This window comes from Pinus tabuliformis, chromosome 5_1, assembly GCF_031772625.1.
Source record: "Pinus tabuliformis cultivar Carrire ecotype Pingquan chromosome 5_1, CPIR1, whole genome shotgun sequence".
Lineage (NCBI taxonomy): Eukaryota > Viridiplantae > Streptophyta > Pinopsida > Pinales > Pinaceae > Pinus > Pinus tabuliformis.
The window spans coordinates 763,551,188-763,575,689 of NC_142305.1; the positions used below are offsets into that span (position 1 = coordinate 763,551,188).

General features: G+C 40.2%; 1 protein-coding gene across 3 annotated transcripts in view; it reads left to right on the forward strand.

The window, feature by feature from the left end:
* The window catches only part of LOC149167154 (uncharacterized), a 170,563-nt gene that overhangs the window by 73,334 nt on the left and 72,727 nt on the right, over positions 1-24,502 (forward strand). The window contains exon 3 of one of the 3 annotated variants that reach the window (XM_089432887.1): positions 870-1,306. In XM_089432887.1, coding sequence (XP_089289013.1) covers positions 870-1,306 — 437 coding nt within the window. The remainder of the gene's footprint in view (positions 1-869; positions 1,307-24,502) is intronic. The other 2 variants (XM_089432889.1, XM_089432890.1) reach the window with 2 other exon arrangements.

Genomic DNA, 24,502 nt, shown 5'->3' on the forward strand with positions numbered 1-24,502 from the left:
AATCTGGATATTGACATTGGGCTAATATGAAAAATTGAAGTAAATTGCTCTTAGCATAGAACATACCTAAATTTAACAATTCTAGAATGTTGAATGATGCATATGAATCAATGTATTTCATTATTTGAATCTCGTGGTGTATGGATGAATGATAAGTATGAATGATATATGTACCAGTATGAACAATGTATGTACCAATATGAACGATGAATATGGATCAGTGTATTTCATTCTTTATTTCAATTATATATGGATCAATATATTTATGCTTTCATTATTGAATAGGAATTTGAATTTATATATATATATTATACCCGACATCCATCCCCCATAAATTTCCCTGAAATTTGAGGGTACTCCCACATCTCCCCCCTATGCATCTCCCCGCACCCACATCCCCCATCCCGGAGTCTTGGTGGAACATTGCTGATTTGTTAATCTCTAAAATATGAATTATGTATAATCCAGCTAGCTATGATTATTTTTTGCGGTGTTAAGATTTTTTTTCATTTTCTAGAAGATTATGTAGTAAATGTGGCATAATTTATGCTTTTATTACTTTTGTGTGTGTTTACAAAATCAATTTTTTTGTATTCTTGTTTATTGAAGATCCTGTAGTAAATTAACCAGAATTAATATGAATTTTTTATAATGCTCCTCTAGAATAAGTTTTTTGGTCTAACACTGAATATTTACAGGGGTTTCTTTATTCAGTTTTTGCATTTGGATGGATGCATTATTTAGTTCCTTGCTATATCTCACATAATATAAGTCCTAATCCCATAGAGATTCTTTGTTTGTCTGTGGACATGATTTATGAAGATTAATATATTTTGTATGTCTCTAATAGCTACTAAACTCTGATACAGGTAGAAGCTGAAGAGCATAACACAACTTTTGCTTTTAACACTTCAGTTATTGGAGGCCAGATCAATGAAGGTGGCATTCGTCTTCATATTTGTGAAACAAAGGATATGCATACATTTGTCGACAATCCTAATATCCCACCACAGATAATATTGGATTCCAACATTGTAATAAATTCTGCTGGGTTGAGTGCGCCATCTCTTGTTAGAAGATTCGATGGTTTTCCTTCTGAAGCTATTCCTAATGCTTATTATGCTCGTGGCTGTTATTTTACTCTTTCTGAAACCGGCAAGGCTCCTTTCCACCATTTGATCTATCCAGTTCCAGAGGATGGTGGGATAGGAGTACATGTGACATTGGATATGGGTGGCCAACTAAGGTTTGGACCAGATGTTGAATGGCTTGATGATATTGACGACAGAACAAGGTTTTTGAACATGTATGATCATTATATATTTTATTACAAACTTTGCCATTGCTTTGCTTAAGATTGTGTTTAGTCAAAACAGGCAACAGCACAAAAGAGTGTTGAACCTTCTCTCAAACATCTGAACCTGGAACATGTGTAAAAGAACTGAAGTAAAACCATGAAACTTGTCAATTCATTCATCTTTTAGAGCCTACAGATTCCTTGGGGCTGACAGTCTTCAAACTCACCAAAGCCCATACAGTAATTAGTGTATTGTTAGTAGTGAAATGATGTGATTTTGAACATCCACAGACTCTCACTTGAGTTGCCCTTTTAATTTCGTGTCCTTTCCTTGGCAGTCTTATATTCAAATAATGGGGTGGGATCCTCAAATAGGTGGCTTAAAATTTACTGTTTGAAAGCTGAAGTCTACAATGACTCTCTCCCCTGTTTTTGTTAAGGATTACAATTTTCTAGAAGTGCAAATCCGTCATTGCCTTGTCAGTTCCTTTCATTATAGCATCATTACATTTTGGATGCAATTTAATAGGCTTCCATTATTTTTGCATTCTACAACTGAATTAGTCATGATGCTTCTTTCGTAGTCAAATAATTTACTGAGTAGTTATTATCACCAAGATCAGGTGTTTCATTACCCTTGTGATTGTTTGTTCAGTATGTATTTAGTCTTTTTATAAATCTGTAGCTTGAAAATTGCCACTTCTCTGTCATGGAAACCATATTTTTAAATTACTTTTAAATTTTGTAAAATTTGTCCCATTTGTCTCATCTCTCTGTATTTTATCTGTGTTGGATCCTCAATTTTCTTGCCTTCAATGATTCCTATTTTTTCATGATGCTACACTCTTAACTTTTAATATTTCCTGTATTCTCTTCATACTGTCAAGATTATGCCTATGAATTCTCTCAATCTTTTTCTATGGTTGTCAAGAACATTCCTTTGTTCAGTTGATACTATGCCTTTTCCATGGTTTTTTCCAAATGGATTATTTTTGGTTCTATTCCTCTTGTCTTCTTCCTTTACTCCTTACTGTGGACTTGAACCCTCATGTTTACATGTTGCTATCAAATTGGGTCTTGCATTCTGATTTGGACTGCCCTTCTTTCTTTCGATTTTCTTGGCATGCACATTGGTTTGCAATGCTTATAAATTCTAAAATTCATTCTTCTCCATAATATTAATTATTTATGTAGTAGTTTGGATCGGGATGCTTTCATGTCATTCACCTCTTGCCTCGTTTTGGTGTATGTCTTGTGATTTTTTAGAATAATGTTGAGTAACAGTTTGTGTCTCTTCTTGGTTGAGGGTTTCTTCAAGATTGTAATGTCCCCATTTTCAGTTTCCCTTATGATGCGATCAGGATGGACTTTTAGGGTTGGTGACAACCAGGTCACAGGAGTGAGATTATGACATCGGAGGGCCTGAGGGTTTTGGAGGAGTTTTATGGGGTCCGATGGAGTTTGCTTGTTGTATTTCATCGTCAGGGCCTGTTTCGCATAGTTCGTTCTTGGTTCCATTGCATTCTGACGAGTCCTGTAAAACGGGGTTATTATTAGCATAATTTAATTAAAAACGCTAAAGGTGTTGTTTGGAGGGGATTATTTGGAGAAACACCTTAGTGTAATAGCTCATTGGAATCAAAATGAAGAGAGCTACAGGATGGGATGGTGAAAAGTGACTTTTAGTAACCTGAGAAATCGTAGAAGTGAATTTACCATTTTCCTGGATTAAAAGAAACTTTAATTAGTCACTATATTAAAATAAGAGGGAAATGGTGCTTAATTGGAGAAAAGGCTAAAAGGAGAAAATTGACTTAAAATAAATTGAAAGAGAGTCACTTTAATAAAATAAAAGGGATAGGCCTCTAGAAGGGAATAAAATAATAAAATAAAGTGCTTCTAGAAGGTTGGAGAGCAATCCATCAGGTTTTTAAAAGGAGGGAAGGCAAATCATTTGTGACATCTTGGATTGGTTGAATTTTCTGTTAGTGAGGTTTGGAGAACTTGGTTCTCAGCTTCAAAAACCCCAGGACAAAAACACTTGGGTATTTTGGTGAGATTGGATGGAAACCCATCTCATCCCTTGATGAATTCATTTAAAGTTCACAGGTGCGCATATCAGTTCCAGTTTCAGTTTGGGAGGTTAGATCCAATGTTGCAGCAGATATTTTGGGAGGCCAGAACCAGTTTGTAGTAGTTGTTTGAGGCCATCATCATCTCAACTATTTCCAAATATTTTGTATTGTTTTGTAATCATCCTCTAGTTAAATTAATATAATAAAGCTGACTTATTGCATATGTTCCCTGTTCTATGTATAATAACAGTATTTATTAAAATTACTGTCATAGCAACACTTATTTTTGGGTTTTATATGTTAATTGCTGGCAATTTCTCTAGTGTAAAATTGATGAATTTTCATGATATTTTCGATAAAATGTACGACATAATTTTCAGAAGAAAAATTTCCAGATAATTTAATGAAAATATCCAAATGGGATATCACAGTGGTATAAGAGCATGATTTTGGCCAGCTGTGGGTCTAAGTCATAGTGATGCCAAGTTTTGTCGTTTTCCTGAAGATCAATTTTCAACCAAGTTCGTGGGTTATATTTGTTGAAGACGATTGTAGCTGTTGAGGCCATATTATTGCCGCAATTATTTGCTGTAATTATCTTGAAGACTGAGTTATTTCTTTGAGAGATCGAGTTATTATTTCTTTAGGACCGAAATTGCAATTCCTTTGGCAGGCCAAGTTTCTATTTGGGAGGCCGTGAGTTGTATTTCCGGAGCTATTGGGTGGCCATCATCTCAGCCATTTTCTATCTGTTTGTATTGGCATGTAATATCAAAATTTAAATTAATATAATCAAGCTGAGATTTGCTGCATTTGTCTTGTGTTGTATTTAGTGTTTGACGAAAGATAAACAAAATCTTTTAATATTTGTGGATCATTGAGGCCAAGTTCCTGTGCAAAAACCGAGCTCTTGTTGAAGCAACATTATATATTCAAGCTGGCTGGGTCATTAAGCAAAAAGGGCAAGCTGCTGAAGTTCCAGTGCATTTTTCTCCTATTGGATGAGTTGATCCATTGCTGCTGGAGCTATAATCAGATTGAATTCATCCAGTGTAGCTGAGAGTCAAATACTTCTTGGAGGCCAAAAATTGCTTGTCTCTTCCAACATTCTCATTGGGGTCGAATTTATATCCCTTGAGGGCTGAGTCAGTGCTTCTATAAAGGCTGAATTTGATTGCCAGATCAGAACCCTTGAAAGTCGAGTGTGTTACCACTCAAACTAGCAGGGGTCCTAGAAGGGGATCCTTGAAGGGCTACTACTAGGCCAAGGGCAACAATGGAGCGATAGCCCACTGTCACCTCGGCTAAGGCTCCCTACTCTTTACAGACTTTCATCGATGGGAGGAGACCTGTTATGATAAGGATCACGAAATGGATGGACCAATGATAGGGCGAGGGGTGATGATAGGGCGAGGGGTGATCCTGGAAGCCTATTCACAAAAGAGGCTCAAATATGTGGCTTTCTTGTCTTGGAAGACAAGATGGAAGGCTGTCAAGGAAGGGCTTGGGGAGAATTTCAAGGGTGAGGTTTTGAGTATGTCTCTTATAAAGGAGATCCCTAAGCCCTAGAATACTTGTGGAAACTTGGGTTCTAGGTGATCTTTTGAAGAATTAACCTTGATAGTGCATGGGACCAAGTGGACCCGAGGTTAGGTCAAGGGGATAGGATTTAGCAACCAATGATATGCTTGACCTAATTAAGGAGGGGAAAGGGATCAAGGAATGAATTTTCAATGAAAGGCAATGCAAGGATCCTAGTGAGGTTTCTAGCCTATGGGAAACCAAGGGCAAGAATTGGTCTTCGAGCTAGGGCTTGCAATATCTGAAGATTCCACTGTCATAATCTCATGAAATTTGGAGGCTTCTTGAGGACACACTAGCGAAGTTGTGGGCCAAAAATTGAAGTATTTGGATGGCTAGATTGTGAGATAATTGATGCCCTAAGTGACCTGGAGGACTAGACCTAGAGAAGAGGAGAGGGGAGAAGGAAAATAGGTTTAAGGTGATCACCTTATGGTGGACCAATGTCTAATCCTTTGGGGAGATTTGGAGTCAAGAGTAATTATGACTATGGACATTGAATTTTCTATGTCAAGGAGGCCTTAAAGACAACTTCCCATAAGATTAGGGCAACAACAAAAGCAACTTCAAGAACTGTGTACTTCGTTTTGCAAGATTAATGGCTTATCAAGATGAATTTCAATGAAGAAGCATCTCTAGGAACATTCATTCATAATACATGGCCCACACATGAAGCATCACTATCTGGAAACTGAATTTCCACAACTTCGCATCAATGGATGCAGTAAATTAGCCCTAGTATAGGGAAACCCAGCAACAATGCATTTGACAAGAATATAAAAGAAAATAGCATTAAATTGTGCTTACATGTATTAGGAGTATATCCAACCATCAAGAATTTGCCAATCAAGAAGCTCCAAGAAAAGGGAAAATAATCCAAACATTAAAATTCATTCCATGCTCCAAAATTCGTCCTCCAAGAAGGATAGCGAAATTCTCAAGAGAGATACAAGTCCAATCCAAGTGATGATGCTAAAATGAATCCTCATCACTTCTATTTATACACCTCTAATGAGTTCGATTTAGCTAATTAGGCCTACATTAGCCCCTAAAATAAAATAATGTGAAAAAAACTAACTTTTGGTGACAAGCCCACCAAACTAGCTCATAAACAAAAGAATAAGCCTTTTAAGAGGTTGAATGATCAATAATACATGTCGTTGGGCCTTCTAAGAAGCCCGATGAAGTCCATAAGTGCCATAATGATGAATAGGACTCCCAAAAGTAGTGGACAAGGGGTTGGCCCCTTGTTCTCCAAATAATAAACTTGTGGTGCTCCCAATGGGTGTGAGGGCACACAAGTAGCCTCATGGATCTCCAAGTAAATCGAATATGCCTGTAGACCATCCATAAGGGCTCAGATGATGGTGTAGGTGATGCCACATCAGTGTACAAGTCCTGGGTCATTTGCCAAGTGTATGGTACAACTGTGGGGTCGGCTGGGCATGGTGAACCAGGTGTATCTTCCTCGTCCAGTAGGTGAATCTCGAGCAATCTTTGAATATCTCTGGGGATCTATGGAGTGCTGTATGCTGTTGTGGAAGCCCATGGCTCTTTACACACACCCTACATGTGCCTGTGTAGCCTTCTGGATGGTTAGGACCTCGTATAGGGAGACCAAACCCAAAATGGAGACCATCAGCAATCCTGCATAAGATCCAATGCGTCCCCTAGCCTTCTAGTACCACAAGTCATTTAAGGAAATCAAGTTAAAGAGCTTACAAACCATGGACAACATGTCAGCACTTCATAATGGCACGCCCTTCCATAGTGGGTGTTGGCATGTGCTAATGTCTCCAAGCTCCAAATGGGATTAACCAAGTACCCTATTAGGTGGTTTCTACCTTTAAAGGGGATAGTATGTCCAAGGTACATCCTTCAAAGGATGGTGGCATGTGATAAAGAGATGAATGGAGTAGGGAATGAAAGGGGAAATCCTAGGCCACATGTCGGGGTACAAAGGTAGCTAGAACAACGAAGCCCACACTTGGGTATGTAATGTATAGGCGGGAGAAATTATGGTGCATGAAGTGCCCCGACCTTGATTTTTCCACCCTTCTTTATATATCTTTTTCCTTTTATGATTTTTCTTTGATTAACTGCTTGGGGCTCAAAGGATAAGAGCATGATGTGTAAAGTATAGCAGTGGATAACCCCCTTTAAGGTAGGGCGGTTCATTGCCCACCAGGGGTTGGGACAATCATGGGTTTCTAAATGATAAGGATGCTCATCTAGGGCCCTATGGAACCGGGGTGATGGCCATGGGTATGGGGTAGAGCTCATGCATTGGCTTTTGCCCACGTGCTAAATATTTTTGTCCCGACCATCTTTTGCATCTTGTGGTACATTTTCTTGTTGAGTGTGGCCAATTATGCTTTTACTTTTCTTTTCAGTTGCATCAATTTCCGGGGCATCGTTCCAAGTCCAACCCAAGGTGTGGGCAAAGCGAAGGGGAGGCTAACCCTATGTGGGCCCAGTGGAGTGTTGATTTGTGGTAGCATCGGATGTGCTCTAGCCATGAAAATTGGTGGAGAGGTTAAAGCACATGAGATCTCCAAGACCTAGAAATGGTTTGGGGAAATTCTACCCAGTTAGAGAGATATTAAAATAATTAATATTTTTAATGGAGTTCCTAAGTCTAAACTTAGGAAAATTAAAATATTAATGGGTATTAATATAAAACTGGGTGAGAAGGTTCTAAATGACATGGATCAAGCCAAATCTAATCTTAGCCGTTGATTAGAGATTTAATCTCGGCCATTGAAGACTCAACAGGAAAAGTATAAGAGGAGGCTTGAGGGTCAGTTGGAGATACACCAAGATTGATCAGTCAGTTCGATTTTCTGGAGTGGGGTTTGCTGAGAGAAATCGAACAAGTGATCTGAGTTGCAGCGAGGGGCAGTGAGTGCATAGCAAAGAGGCAGAGATAGTGCCGGAGGGCCAATGCAGTGATTGAGGAGGCTATGCAGAGCCAGCAGGAGCCACGTAGAGGGCTAGAGAGACTGCGCAGAGGCTAGTAGGGCCTGCGTGGGTGACGCGGAAGGCTAGAGAGCCAGCGTAGAGTAGCAGAGGGCTGACATAGGGGGTTCCAGAGCTACTTAAAGGCCAGGAGGGCTGACGCAGAGCCTCAGAGAAGCGTAGGAAGGTTTTTCGTGGAACAGACTTGCTGAATATCTGCTTTCGAAGAGAGGTATTACTCCTAGATAGATATCTCTGTTGGGTGAGTCAGTTTGGCACCCTCTTTGTACTCAAGAAAGTTGGTTAATAATAAAACCCTCAGAATTGTTGCACCGGTTTTCCCAAGTTGGGTTTTTTTGGGGACGATTGTTCAAAACTAACGGTGTCCCTTGTTTGTTTGTCTACTATTCCAGTTGATGATCTGTATATGAGTTGAGACTGCATTTGTGTTTATTTTTAGTATTTATATGGTTAAATAACTTGTTGAGTAATAAACAAGTAGGTGAAATAAACCAGATAATGCAGGAAGAATTTCTAACGTGTTAGACTTAGAAATTTCAACATGCTATCAGAGCATTGCAGATCACAGGAGAACTGAAGGCACCAACAGAAATCAGAAAATTTGCAGCAGAAACAACTGTCCCGAGAGACAGAACTGTTCCTAAGCAGAAGGTAGCAGAGAAGGAGTGATGCAGAGGGCCTGCGTCATCATTTCGAGCTAGAGAGGGGGCTAGCGCAGAGGCAGAAGAGGCTCACGAAGAGCCGCATCATCCTACTCAGTCAGGTAGGCTTGACGCAGTTGGCCTGAAGAGCGATTCAGTCTTGCCGGGATTACGCAGAGCTAAGAGGCTCAATTTCTTCAGCAGTTGGGGCCTAGGGAGCTGTGGGCAGATTGTGGATTGGGAAACTGGTGGGGTGCTATTGAGGTCGAAGTAGAACAGTACCTAATGGGACAGAACCAAGGTAGAGGGAGTCACTGCCTTGAGGGATTTCTAGCCAAGAAATCCAGATTCGAGTTGCAGTTGCAAAGAGGATTGGATCGAAGTTGGTGGGAAGATTTCGAGCAGGGAAATTGAGACTGAGAGGGAGTCTAGGAGAGCACTTCCAGGAGGGTAGTCGAGATTCAGAGGGAGTCCAGTAGAAGAGTAGAGATGGCAATGAACGGACTGAGGGATCAGGATAGGTTGGACGGGGCCTCCAACTTTGTCATCTCGAAGGCCAGGAGCCTGTCTATTCTAGACAATGTTTTAAAACTCCGACTCGGACTCCAACTAGGCTGAGGGTCGACTCCGACTCCAACTCCGACTCGGTATCGACTCGGCCGGCTCGATTTCAATGACTCGGTCGTTGTAAAAAATACATTAAATATTTATTTTTTATAAAAACACATAATTTTAAAGATTTTCATTCATGTTTCCCAACACACAACATTAGAATATAAATAGAAGACAACATATGATCAAAGTAGGCTCATGAATATATCCATTATATTAAAATGGCACCCAGTGCACTGTCCAATACATACACGATGATGATATAGAGATCAAAACAAAAACACATAACCAAGGAGGCTAGAAATGGCCTTTACAACAAAAGTTTGTGACTAGTACTACTGGCTATTGCTAGAGTTGCCAACATCATTTGGCTCAGTGTTACTTGGGAGCGGGAGCGAAAAGCGGAGAGCAGAAGTGAAAACAGGAGCGAGAGCGACATTTTCGGAAGCTCCCGGTTTGGGAGCGAATCCCGGAGGAGTTCGACAACCAATGTCACTAACATCAAGGTACATAGAGGGATTGGTGCTCTTGATTAAATACGAGTTCCATACCCTAATACATGACAAAATTCAATGGAAACATTGCAATCCCCCAATCCTGAAATCCTGAAAAACCGATAAGTCTGCTGGATTTTGAATGAAATCTAAAATTCTACTTTCTCCATATGAAATCCAATGAGGCTGGAACCACTCTCAAACATCCTGAGTCATTTCATGGTAATGTTAAAAATTTAAGTAAAAGGATGAAAATGAAGATTAAGGAGAATGTCACTTTTACTTTAAGAATTTAACATTACCATGAATAGCATAGCCTTAGTAGGGCAATATGATCAAATACTAGGGTTTGGGAGAGGGGAATGGACCCCAAAGACCAGCAAACTAATTCATAAACCCCTTTGGAGTCCCCCACACTTAGAAAAATTAAAAAAAAAATAAAAAAAGGCGTGTTTTTATGGTTCACTGGCCACTGTCAGCTACCCGGCCGAGTAGTTACGGATCCGGCCGAGTCGGCCGAGTTATGACTGACTCGGCCGAGTCATGCTATGACTCGGCCGGGTCAGTCATAACTCGGCCGACCGAACCGAATTTTCTGCCGGGTTGAAATTTTTTTTCTGGCTCGGACCAACTCGGCCGAGTCGGTTCCGAGCCGGCTGGATCTTAAAACAATGGTTCTAGATAGACATCGCATCAGGGGCTTCGCCTTGAGAACCATGGCTATCCTAGTCGACCCAACTGATAATGAAAGATATGAGGATGCAATGGTGAAGGCAAAATGCATAATCCTTGATGGGGTCAAGGATCATGTGATACCGCATATTGCCGAGAAGAACACGACAAAGGAGATGTGGGATACCTTGACGACATTGTATCAGGGCACTTCTGTGCAGAGGAAGATGTTGTTGGAGAATCAACTGTGGACGTATTAGATGCAGAAGGGGGAGAAGATAGATCTATACCTCAGCAGGTTGCAAGAGATTCAGGACCAACTTACTTCCATAGGGGCCACACCGGATCAGGAGTTCATGGTGAGGACCGCCCTGAATGCAATCTCCAAGGATTATGAGACATTTGTCCAAAGCATTTTGGGCAGAGTTGATCTTCCAGGATGCGAAGAGATGTGGGCAACCCTTCGCCAAGAAGAGATCAAACGATTGACCAAGGCGGGAGGTAGCAGTAAAGGAGGATGAATCAAGAAAGAGGAGGAGGATGCGGCTCTGGCATCTGCAGGACAACAAGGGAAGAGGAAGAAGAAAGACATCTCCAAGGTAAAGTGCTTCCATTGTGGGGAGCTAGGTCATTATGCAACCCAGTGTCCCGGGAAGAAGAATAAGGGAGAGGCTTCTCACTCTAAGATAGCTCCGGCTAAGGCGCAGAAAGAAGTCGAGACTGATGACCACTGTGCCATGAATTCTTATGCACCTCTAGGGAAGAGGTGGGGAGACATCGAGCTGTAGTCAGGGGGACTACAGAAGATGAGGGGCTAGATCCTTGAGGTACCCAAACTCTTGGATCATATCCGGCGACGGGAGCCCCGAATGACGGTAGCAGGATGATAGATGTCGATAGAAGTAAGATGCGATGGAGTGACAAGGCAGTGCTAGAGTGCATAGGTTTGTAGCAACGCAGTGGAGGTTGCAGCAATGCGAGAAGCACAGAGGTGGTTGCAGCAGTGCAGAAAGGCACAGAGGAGGTTGCAGTGGTGCGAGAGGCACAAAGGTGTTTGCAGCAGCGCAGAGGCAGCAGAGAAAGCACCAGATAACAACAAAGGTAGCTTCAGCATCAGGAGGCTTCTAGGTTGACAAGGATGTCAGTACTTGGGTAGATCAGTTACTTACTTCTCGGTAACTGAGTTGTAGTGCAACAGTGGCAGTGGTAGTGCTATGGGCAGCACGATGCAGCATGTTGAGAGAGAGTTGCAGTGCAGATGCAGTGTTGGGAGGAAGGACCAACAACAACACAGATGCAGAGGGAGCTGCAGTACAGATGTAGCAGTGGCAGTGGCAGAGCCATGGGCAGCACTACAGGCAGCAGTGCAGTGGATGTTGGGCAGTAGGCCAAGCATCAGCACAGGTATTGCTGCTGGAGGATCAATGTGATGTTTAGTGGTGGAACATTACTAGAGCACATTCCTCGCTAAGAGGGAGTGTCGATTTGTGGTAGCATCGGATGTGCTTTAGCCATGAAAATTGGTGGAGGGGCTAAAGCACATGAGATCTTCAAAACCCAGAAATGTTTGGGGAAATTCCACTCGGTTAGAGAGATATTAAAATAATTAATATTTTTAATGGAGTTCCTAAGGCTAAACTTAAGAAAATTAAAATATTAATGGGTATTAATATAAAACTGGGTGAGAAGGTTCTAAATGACATGGATCAAGCCAAATCTAATCTTATTTGTTGATTAGAGATTTAATTTCAGCCGTTGAAGACTCAACAGGAAAAGTATAAGAGGAGGCTTGAGGGTCAGTTGGAGATACACCAAGATTGATCAGTCTATTCGATTTTCTGGAGCGGGGTTTGCTGAGAGAAATCGAACAAGTGATTTGAGTTGCAGCGAGGGGCAGTGAGTGCATAACAGAGAGGCAGAGATAGTGTCGGAGGTACAGTGCAGTGATTGAGGAGGCTATGTAGAGCCAGCATGAGCCACGCAGAGGGCTAGAGAGATTGCGCAGAGGCTAGCAGGGCCTGCGTGGGTGATGCAGAAGGCTAGAGAACCAACGCAGAGCAGCAGGGAGCTGATGCACGGGGGTCCAGAGCTACGCAGGGGCCAGGAGAGTTGACGCAGAGTCTTAGAGAAGCGTTGCAAGGCTTTTCGTGGAGCAGACTTGCTGAATATTTGCTTTCGAAGAGAGGTATTACTGCGAAATAGATATCTCTATTTGGTGAGCCAGTTTGGCACCCTAGTTGTACTCAAGAAAGCTGCTTAATAATAAAACCCTCAGAACTGCTGCACCGGTTTTACCAAGTTGGGTTTTTCTAGGGATGATTGTCCAAAAATAACGGTGTCCCTTGTGTGTTTGTCTACTATTTCAGTTGATGATTTGTATATGAGTTGAGATTGCATTTGTGTTTATTTTCAGTATTTATATGGTTAAATAACTTGTTGAGTAATAAACAAGTAGGTGAAATAAACTAGATAATGCAGGGAGAATTTCTAACGTGTTAGACTTAGAAATTTTAACATGGAGAAATGTGGACCCAGGTGGGAAAGATGATGGATGGGGTTATAATGAATGGAAGGTGAGTGATATATGTGGATGGGGAAGCAGGACCACGCAACCAAAATCTAGGTTTTCCATGTAGTACCACCCTAAAACCCAATGGTAAGTAAAGGAGATCCCACGGGACTATGATCCAAGGGTAACATCCAAAAGAGGTCTAGGGGACATGAGCACAGACCTAGCAGGCTAGCACAGTCTTTCCACTGAATCCCCCCATTAATCCATGCCCAAAAGTGTCCATGATAAGCAAACCACAATACTCAATTACCAAATGACAAGGCATGCCTTTAGGTTTGGGAGGCCCACCTTCAAACAAACGATCATGACAGATGGATGAGGGACCACATGGTTGGCTCAAGTGGTGGAGTAATGGCACAACGAGCTAGTTGGTGGTTGAAAGGGGTTGCTAGCTGCCGATTGAGGACCATCTTGGAGAAACTTTTCTCTTAGGTATATTACCCACAAAATGGCGGGTAATCGAGTGCACTATTTATTTGGAAGATGAATATTTGTTCTAAATTTGGAGAGGCCGAGAACCTTCTTTGGAGGTCAATTTGTATTTCTTGGGAGGGCAATTTGATGAGTTCATTATCTTTGATATGGGGGATGAATTTATAATTATTGAAGGTTGAATTCTCTATAGCCAAATTCATACTTTCACAAGAAGGCCGAATAGTTCTACTAGGAGATTGAGGTAAATTGCTGGAGGGTGGCCGAATACATTAGGAGGGTTGAGTTCATCCTATTTAGAGAGGCTGAGTTTTAAACTTTAAGGAGGCCAAATTCTTTACTACTGGTGATCAAAATTCATCCATTGTTGGAGGTTAGATCAACGTATTCAAGAAGGCCAGATTCTTCTTCTTATGGAGACCAAATTCCTTTTCCTTGAGGGTTGAGTATATTATTTGAAGGTTGAAGGCCGAGTTTGTTATTGAGGAAACCAAGATTCATCAGGAGGCCGAGTATATTCTTCTCAAAGGCCAGATTATCGAGACCAAGTTGATTGTAGTGGAGGCCGAAACTTCTTCACTAGGAGACCGAGTTCCTCACTTGATCAATCATCATTTGATAGGCCAAATTCTGGTAATTATTGGACGTCGAAATTATGGAGTGTTTGATTGATTTGCTGAAGTGGCCGAGTCATTTCCTTTGCCAAGTTGAGTCTGATTTCAGAGAGGAGTAATCTGATCTCCACCAGGATGAAAGGTGAGTTACAAAGTGCCCTCAGACTTCCATTGTATTGTTTCAAGGGTTGAGCTACTCTAGAATCTAGAGAAAGGTTGAATTAATTGGTAACCAAAGGCACAAATCAATATACAATTGCTCACAGTTTTCTAAGGATTGAGGGCCAAGAGCCAAGTTTTGCACAAGAGATCTATCATTCACTACGAGGTGAAAATTATTCTCGAGGACCAAATTGCTGAAGTGACTATTCTTCCAAGGGTCGAATATTATCATTCTTGGAGATTGCTAGAGGTTGTACTCTTTTTACAGGGCCGAGATCATTTCTCTATTGGGCCGAATTGGATTAGCAATTGATAAGGTTGCATACTGGATTTATCTTTGTTCTAGTCAATAAATATTAGTGGTGTCCCTTTGAATTTCATTGCTATGCATCTCTTGCCCACCTAGTGTTTGTAGAAATGTTTGACTGCTATATGTTTGATAGAACTTGTCAAAGAAAATTTTGAATTTTCACTGGTTGTAATAGTGTGTGTTAGCCTTGGCACATTACAAGGGTATATCAGAGGTTGTGGTAAGCTATTGTAGGTTCCAGTGATGGTAAAACACAGAGTGGCCATGAAAATCAAAGTCTCATACTATCATTCTTGTAAGGTTGAGTAGTTGAATAGTTTATTATTGCCAGTGACATGTTCATTTATTAGAGGTATTGGGTTGTATGCTGTTGTCCCTTGTGTGTGAAAATTCTATTGCAGTTAATTGGTAATTATTCTCCTATCCTTTTATAAATTATTTGTCCGAACAATTTAATTTACTGCAAATATTGAATAAAAACACTATTGCAATATTCACCAATTAATAAATCACAGGAATTGAGAAAACCACACATAAAAATAGACACCGAGATTTTTGGATAAATTGTCCCTTGAAAAACCCCAATGTGGGGAAAAATAGTTCTGTAGATGAGGGTTTTACTATTCTTCAACAAATTTGTTATTGAAAATTACATAAACGACTTGTCATAAAATTGGCAAAGCACCAACATTATTTTTCTTCACTTTTGGAAGTAAATTTGACTTCCTAGAAGAAATTTGGCCTTCCTGTACTTCTTCAACTTGGCCCACACGTGCGGCCTGGAGAAAACTCAACCTCCACTAGCAACTCGCACCCTTGGAAAAATATTTCAGCCTCCACTAGAAAATCGATCTTCTTTGGAAAACTCGACTTTCCTCCTACAAATCGACCTCTTTGGCAAGTTTGTCCTCTCCCTGGCAAATCAACCTCCTAGTAATTCACACCACTGGAGAAAACTGACCCTCTGCAAAATAATTCGACCTCTTTTTGTCTCTGAGAAACTAGAAATCATTGTGAAGAAATCTCTCCGACAAATCTCTCCTCAATCACTGCTAAAACCCTCTGCTAGTGTCCCACACTATCACTGCACCCTTGCTCAATCAAATTTGCGTGTCTCCAAGATGCCCATTGACTTCTTCTTATAATGTCTTGTTGAGCAATCAACGACCAAGATCTAATCACGATCAATGGCTAAGATCATCTTGACTCCATCAAATCACTTTTCTAGAAGTCACTAGAGAGAAATCGACTTGTCTCAATTAATACCGATTAATTAATCTATTTTCCTTAGGTAGACTTAGGGAAATAATTAAAAATTGGTTAATAATCTAATTAAGACATTTTCCCTTAAAAAAAAATTAAAAAATAAAATGGGCTTGAAGATAATTTATCCTTGTGTTCTTATCCTCATTGACACCTCTTGAAACTAGAACACCTATCCGGGCTACACAAACTAACACTCGCTCTTAGCAAGGAAGGTGTTCTATATAACACCCAACTTATCTCTGAAGAAGATGAATCTTGCCTTCCCTAATGCCTTTGTTAGGATGTCTCCCACATGTTGATCTGTAGGCACATATTGTTGCTAAACCGACCTGTGTTGTACACAATCCTTAATGAAATAATATTTGATGTATATATGCTTAGACTTGCCTTGAAACACCAAATCCTTAGACGGCCTGATGCAACTTTGCTTGTCGCAGTTTATCACTGTCGTCTCCACCCTTTGACCAAACAAGGATACTAACAGCTTCTGAAGCCAAATGGCCTCGCATGTTTCCATGCTAGCTGCTATATACTCTGCTTTCACAGAACTTAGTGCCACGAACTTCTACTTCCTGTTGTACCAAGAGACAACTCCCGATCCCATGCTAAAGCAACACCCTGAAGTGCTCTTTCTGTCCACTGTACTGCTTTCCCAGTCTGCATCAGTATAGCCCATCAACCTGATACCATCACCTTGAGTATATCTGATCCCATACTCGATTCTACCTTGCAAATAATGCAACACATGTTTCGCTACTGTCTAGTGCACCCTCTTGAATTCAACCATGAACTAACTCAGAGAGTTTACTTTAAGGATATATCTCGTGTGGTGTTAATGAATACATAAGAGAGCCCATCAACTTCTTGTATAATATGGGGTCCACATCCTTCTCCTTAGAACACATCCGATGATAGACTTCCTTGACAACTTGTGTGTGACTTTGTTGGATAGAACTAACTATTGGATGTATTTCTGCCATGTGTTCTTTAGTCTTGAAAACATCTTGAGCTAAGTCATCTAAATTTTGAAGTAAACGAACATACTAATAATTAGAATAATTTTGAAGCTTGATTTCTTCAACTAGTTCTGCTTCTGAAGGCTTTTTATAATGAAGGAATTCTAAATCTGCGACTATTGAACCATTTTTGAATTTGGGAATGTAATTTCCAGGTCCAAGCTTTCTTTCATCAAAATAGATTCTTTATTGATTAGGCTTTTCCCTAGGGAGACTGATCATTTTAATATCTTTGATAGGAATAACCATTTGCTTGCATTCAATACAATGAGTACTGCCCATTATGACCTTCTAAAGAGGAATAAGTTCCAGCTACTTCATACCTTGGTCTTTTTCCATCTACAAATTTCCTTTCTGTAGCTTCCATGCAATATTTGCAGTTTGCAAACGGAAGTAATCTATGAGATTGTATGTGGTTTCTAAGATTACTGGTTGGAAGTGTATCAATAGTAGTTGCTTGTCTGGAAGACTGTGATCTTCCTACCCTTATCATATCAAGATTTTGTATATTGGTTGGCCTTGTTACCCACCACCAATGGGTGACCCCATAGGAGAAATTTTCTCCTAGATTTGTCTTCAACCGGCAGCCAGCAGCCCTTGACAACCAACAGTGTAACCGATATTGTGCTGGATGTCTCAGCTCCTTTAGCCATTCATATGTCCCTTCGCCCATTTGTTGAGATCATATGTTTGAAGGTGGGCCATCTAATCCTAAAGGTATGGTTTTTCATTATGTAATCGGGTGCTTATGCTTGTTTTTCTTGGGCACACTTGGGTATGGATTATTGGGTGACTTGGAAGAAGGAAGGGCTTCGACCGTAGTCTTGTTCCCTCACCTTTACTGGGGGGGCGGGGCTAATTCTCAACCCTAGTCCCGTGGGATCTCCCCTACTGGCTTACAGCTTTAGGATGGGCACTACTTGGGAAACCCTGATTTTGGTAGCGTGGTCCTATTTTCCCATTCCACATTTTTCACTCCTCTCCGCACATTACATGCCCTATTTCATCATCTTCCCTCTCTGGGTCCACATGAACATTGGGTCCACAAGGCTCTGGCACTCCCCCCCTGTCCACGTGTCTGGGTTGGGCCTGGGATGATGCCTTGAAGGTTGATGCAGCTAGGAAAAAAAGAGACAAAAGCATATCATGGCCACTACAAAAGGAAATAATACCACAAAATGCAAAAGATAACTGAGACAATAAATTTAGCACATGGGCAAAAGCCAAACATGAGCTCCAACCCTTATCATTTTGGCCACCACCCTGGTTCCTATGGCCCCTATGAATGCCCATGCATCATTAAGAAACCCATGCATGTCCCACCCCCTGGTGGGTGATGAACTGCCCCACCTTAAGGGGTTAATCACTGCTATATCTTACACATTATGCTCTCATCCCTCGGAGCCCCGAGCAGTAAAATAAAAGAAAAATTAATAAAAGGCAAAAGGAAAATGAAGAAGGGTGGAAAAACAAAGGTCGGGGTAACTCATGTACCATGATTGCTCCCTCCTACATTCATACACCCAAATATGTGGACATCCCTCACCATTACCACCCTTGAGCCCATGGCATTTGGCCTTGAGACCCCTATGTCCCCATCCACCTCATCATTATCCACATGACACCTACCACTTGAAGGATGTACCTTGGACATGTCCTTCCCTTTAGGGGCTGGGAACACCTAATAGGGTTGTTTATTAACCACTTCTACCTAGGGAGGTAACACCATTACATGCTCAAAGCCCCAAATTTAAAAGGGAAACCCACTATGAAGTCTCATTTCTGCCCTTGATTAACAAACTTATTCACTCAATTTCACTAATGAATTATTGTGTCTAAAGGTGAGGAGACACATTGGATCTTATACAAGATTGGCAAGTGGTTTCATCATGGGTTGGGCAACTTAACTGGGGCCCAATCCCACCAAAGGATCATATTGACACTTGTAGGGGAAGCGTTGAGAGCCATGGGTTTCCATCATGTGACAGAGCATTATCTCATGCCATGGGCAACCTCAGCACCTTCAACAACTTGTTCATTGCCCCACATTATATGCGAGATGATGCACTTGGACCAACAGTGCCCCTGATTGGCTTTACAGTATATACAGGGTTTGGCAACTGATCCAAGGCCCAAAGGAGGTTTGTCTCATCCTTGAGACATGGGAGGGCAATCACCATCTTTTGTGCCCACATTTGGAGCAGTCTATAGGCTTATTTTTCATCAAGAGACCCATGAGACCACTACTTGTGCCCTAGAGCCAATTTGGAGCACCACATGATGTTTTACTTAGAGATCAAGGGGCCACCCCCTTTACTATCATTTATGGAGCCCTCACTCTCATTATGGCACCTTGAGGACTCAATGAGGCCCTCCAACGACCCTCCTACACCATTATTTCATCATTTCAGCTTCATTTTGGATGGCTTATTCTTCACTTTATGAGCTATTTGGTGGGCTTGTCACCAAAGATATGTTATTTTGCACATTAAAATAATTATAGGTGCATCTTAGGATAATTCGAATAGGATAGAGGATCATATATATTTAGATCTCTCCCATTGAGAGAGATCATCATCATCACACTTGGATATCTCTCTCTTGAGAATTTCACACTTTTCTTTGGATGTCTATTGGAGCTCTTTTGATGCATTTCAATATATTTGGAAGCTGAAGTCTTGTTCTTTCTTGGAGCCACTATCTTGATCTTGGATTGGATATATCTCTTGTTATCTTGTAAGTGATTTTGTTGAAGATTTTTTCATGTAATAATGTCTAATGTGTGGAAATTTTGCAACTAGCTAGTTCTTCTTGTGCCCTAATTATTGAATATCATTGTAAAAATTGTTAGATTGCAAATTTGTGCATGTTACTCATTGAATAACAAGTAGATGAATGTTCCTAGTGGATTGAAATATGATTTTCTTCCATAAAAGTCCATAGATCTTGGGTGGGTAATTGTTGAAAGGTAGGTGCTAGGGCATCACTTTTTAGCCTCCTTGAGGACAACTTTGGCCAAATTTCAAATCACATAGACTCCATAGCCCAAGGGTAAGGCACTAGTCCAAGAAAATTTGGTGGTCACCCTCCTTGTCCTTCTCTTTTTCTCCTTTTTCTAAATTTCAGCCCCTACCCTAGATGGCTAGCTAGGGTTGCTTGCGAGTTGCATTAGAGGGTTGATCTTGCAAAACCATCTGGATAGGCTACTGCGTTGGTGTCTCCTATAGTGATCCTACAAGTTTGGAGCAATTCCCATGGAGAAAACTCAAGCCCTAGCTGCATATTTGGAAGCTAAGTTGCACTGAAACGGATACGAATACAAGGTTTGAAACGAATACGACAAATTTTCAAAAAATCTAGATATGATACAACAAGGAAACAATATATATATATATATATATATATATATATATATATAGATATATGACTAAAAATTTCATATTACCATTCATCTTTTAGTCTTTAAGTCTTTAGAATCTAGATTCTATAGTTAAAAATACATAATCATCATGATCAATTCAACATAAGCATTGTCATTATCATCAATGATTATTATGACATTCATGTTGGCACCTTTGATTAAAATGTCAATATCCACTTAGTTTAAAGGAATATGAGATTATTTTTAGAGTCACACCATACTTTATTTATATATTTTTCTAATGAATTTGACAACACTAACACAAAGGTAGCATAGTGAATTTGACTTTGTAAATAGTATGCTGCACAGTATCTCTGTCTAGACACTAAAGGAGTCATTGCATAGAAATATTGTTTAGTATCACCGAATATGATGTAAATTTAATCATTGTAAAGAACAACATCTACGCATTATAAATTGGACTGTATTCCAGTAGCTACAACAGGAGATGCTCTGAAATTCACAGAAAGAAGTAAGCTGGATTTATTTATTCACAACCTAAGATCATATGACCAAGAATCAAGATGCCACAATTTAAGCAATTAAGTATTGTGAAGTATGATACTAGTAAAGAAATGTTGAGAAATTTAACCTAATGCAAAATGAGAAAATATATTTTAGAAAATGCAGACTTAGATAGTTATTCAACCTGCATCCATGCACACTTCAATAATAGCCGAAACTGCTTCCACCAGCCAACTTTGTAGGTAACAACTTTCCTTCTTGATTTCATAGATACCTTATCAGTTTCCATTCCAAATGCCAGGTTTCCATCCTTTAGATTTGGCATTGTTGAAAACTTGTTGGCAAATACCTCTATCATGTCATCAATCCTTTTTCGAGATAAATGTTCACTTTCAGATGAGCTGTAATCAATGGATATAAGATCTGTAAAGAAATCAACTGGATTTACATGCTCTTGATAAACAAACCTGGAATATCTTCTTGCAATAAAGTTCCTGGCACATTAGAAACCCGGAAACCTTTAGGCTAATATTGTAGCCTAATATTGAGACATTGACATTTGCCAAAAATCATGACATGTATCCATATTTTCCGAAAACGGATCCAATTGTCTTGAAACTCCTTTGAAATATTTCCGATCTCGGGTTGACCATTTTCGAAAAAGTGAAATGTGTCAGAAACATTTTGATGTCGTTTCTAAACCATTTCGTATGTGTTTCAGTATACGAAATGCTGGACCATGTTTCTAGGACTTGGGGGCAACATTTCCGGTATCTTAGTTTGGAAGCCATCTTGAATGTCTATGGTTGGTGGTCTTGTTGAGGGTCATGTGAGAAATCGGAAACCTGATTCCTATTGCAGCAACTGGAAATAATTCTCCTAATTGTTAAATTATTTTTTAACAATTTATTTATTGTGTGCTACAACAAATACTGAATCAATCACATTGCAAACTACACAAATAAACTACAAAAGAAATAAACGTTGGAAGAAATACTAGCACACACATAAGATAACACAGTTATTTTGGACCAATGTCTCCGGAAAAACCCAACTCGGGAAAACCGGTGCAACAACTGAGGGTTTTATTATTATGCAACAGTGAAATAATCTGAGTACAATTGGATGCCGAAACTGGCAATCCTACAGAGGAAAAATTGGCAAGAAAAGTCTAGTGAGGAATATCCTCACTCCACAAGCAAATCCGGCTCTAACCTCAGCTCAAATTGAGCCATCCAGACTGGCTCTGCGCAATCACTGCATCACCCTAGCGCAATCACTGCATCACCCTAGCGCAATCACTGCATCTCTCCTGGCCTCTGGAACCGCTACCCAACTTCTGGCACTAAAACTCTGCTTCTCCCCAGCAAAATTGAAATTGCCTCTAGAGGCTACTGTGTTGCTCTACATCAGCCTCACTGTGGCTCCTATGTCTCTTTGCAAATGCACTCACATGAAATGGAATCCTTCCTTCGACTTCATTGTCCTTGCCCCTCTCACTACTTCAATTTCTCTGGCTCTCTCTCCGACAACTGAATGCTGCTACTCAGGAAATCGATCTGCTCATGAAATCGAACTGCATAAATGATTTCTCCAAGCCCCATCGGCTTCTTCTTATAATCCTCTATTGAGACTTCAGCGACCAAGATTAGATCTTAATCGATGGCTAGGATTAACTTGAAGTCGATCTGTGTGAGTTTCTAAAACATTCATACCTTAACTTAATTAATTCTGATTAATTAGTAATATCCGCTAAGTTTAGACTTCAGAAATATTTAAAAACTGACTAATAATCTAATTAAGTCATTTCTAGGTGGAATTTCTAGAAATGATTTCTGGGTTTGGGATATCTCATGCATTCTAGCCTCTCCAAAAAATTTCAAGGTTAGAACGCATCCGATGCTACAAAAAATAACACTCCCTCCTAGCGAGGAATGTGTTCTAGTGTTGTTGCCCCCTGTAGTAACACCCTGTCTCTGCATCATCTCCTGTCACACTGTTGATGTTTGGCTGCTGCTGCTCACCAACTACTACGCAACTCTAATATATGTTGAATCTATGCTGCTGCTGATTTTGCTGAACTACTGATGATTCTGCTGAATTGCTGCCGATTCTGCTGAACTGCTACCGACACTGCATCTGCATTGCAACTCCCTTTCTTCCGTTGCTACTGCAACTGCAACAATTGCAACTGAGAAGCATCCTAAATATTGAATCAACTGTGATTAGTATGATGTATTTGTCTCCTAAGTCTCTGACTACTGCTAGTATCTGCATTGTCACTGAGGCATCTGCGCTGCTGCTGACTCTGCACTATGCCATCTACACTGCTGCCAACTCTGCACTGCGTTCCCCAACATCTGACTGCAATTAGACTCTGCAACTATCACTTTGGCATCTGATTGCATCTACAGCCACTGATCGATCATGCTACTGAATACTGTAGGCTCCCGTAGCAAGGTACTGATTCAAGAGGTGGACTTCCTCAAGAATCCTGCCCATCTGTAGCACTCCCAAGCTTACGACCAGGGAAAGGAAGGCAGGCCGAGGCCCTTGGAGGCTTGTGGCCAGGCCTAAAAGGCCTAAAGATGCTCACAGTTGGGGCTAAAAGTCTCACGACCAAGCCTAGGAGACCAAATTAGGCTTGTGGCTAGAGTTTGGAGGTAACACTAGACCTAGAAGGCCCTAAAATTTTTCGAAACCCTTGAAAAAAATGAATCTCACTTCAGATCTTCAAAAATCGCCCAAATTCACTGCAAAATCTTGAATGCTGGCCTTGCAAATTTAATGGAGACTAGATCTTACCCTCAAGGGCCTAGATCTAGTTCCAAACCCCAACAAAATTTTCTTGATCAACTTTGAAGCTCACCTGCACAAATGAAAATAAAATTTCCCAAAACCCCAATATATACAAAATTTAGAAAATAAAACCTCAAACCCAATTGTTGCAAAACAAGGGTTAGAAAAATATTTTACAAAATATGTACAAAATTTAAAAAAATACAAGGTTTATAAAATAAAAAAATTGAGATTTTTTTTATAAATAATGACAATGGCTCAATGTATTTCGAAAGATAGAGTATTAACCACAGTCTTTAGCGAAGTAAGAAAATCATATAAATTTCCCGGAGCCCAAACAAGGTCAGCTCGTGCCCATAGTCTGTGAACTTGGAGTCCAAGGGTTGGTGTACCTACAAGTCTCTGTATATTTTTTCAAGCAAACTTGTCAGACATATGGTGAATCAGATCACCTAAGATAGACCCAAATTTAATGGAGACTGGATCTTACCTCAAGGTCCTAGATCTAGTTCCAAACCCCAACAAAATTTTCTTGATCAACTTTGAAGCTCACTTGTAGAAATGAAAATAAAATTTCGCAAAACCCCAATTTATACAAAATTTAGAAAATAAAACCTCAAACCCAATCGCTGCAAAACAAGGGTTAGAAACATATTTTACAAAATATGTACAGAATTTACAAAAATACAAGGTTTATAAAATAAATAAAAAAATTGAGATTTTTGTTTTAAATAATGAAAATGGCTTAATATATTTCGAAAGATAGAGTATTAACCACAGTCTTTAGCGAAGTAAGAAAATCATATAAATTTCCTAGAGCCCAAACAAGGTCAGCCCATGCCCACAGTCTGTGAACTTGGAGCCCAAGGGTTGGTGTACCTACAAATCTCTATATATTTCTTCAAGCAAACTTGTTAGACATATGGTGAATCAGATCACCTAAGATAGACCCAAAATCTACCAATAGAATGTTCTTATCACCGACAAATGAAATAACAAGCTTATATAAAATTTAGCACAATATAGGAAAACACATAGCTAGCACGTACCACAGATCAATGAGACAAAGACACCATGAACTGAACCCCAAAGTC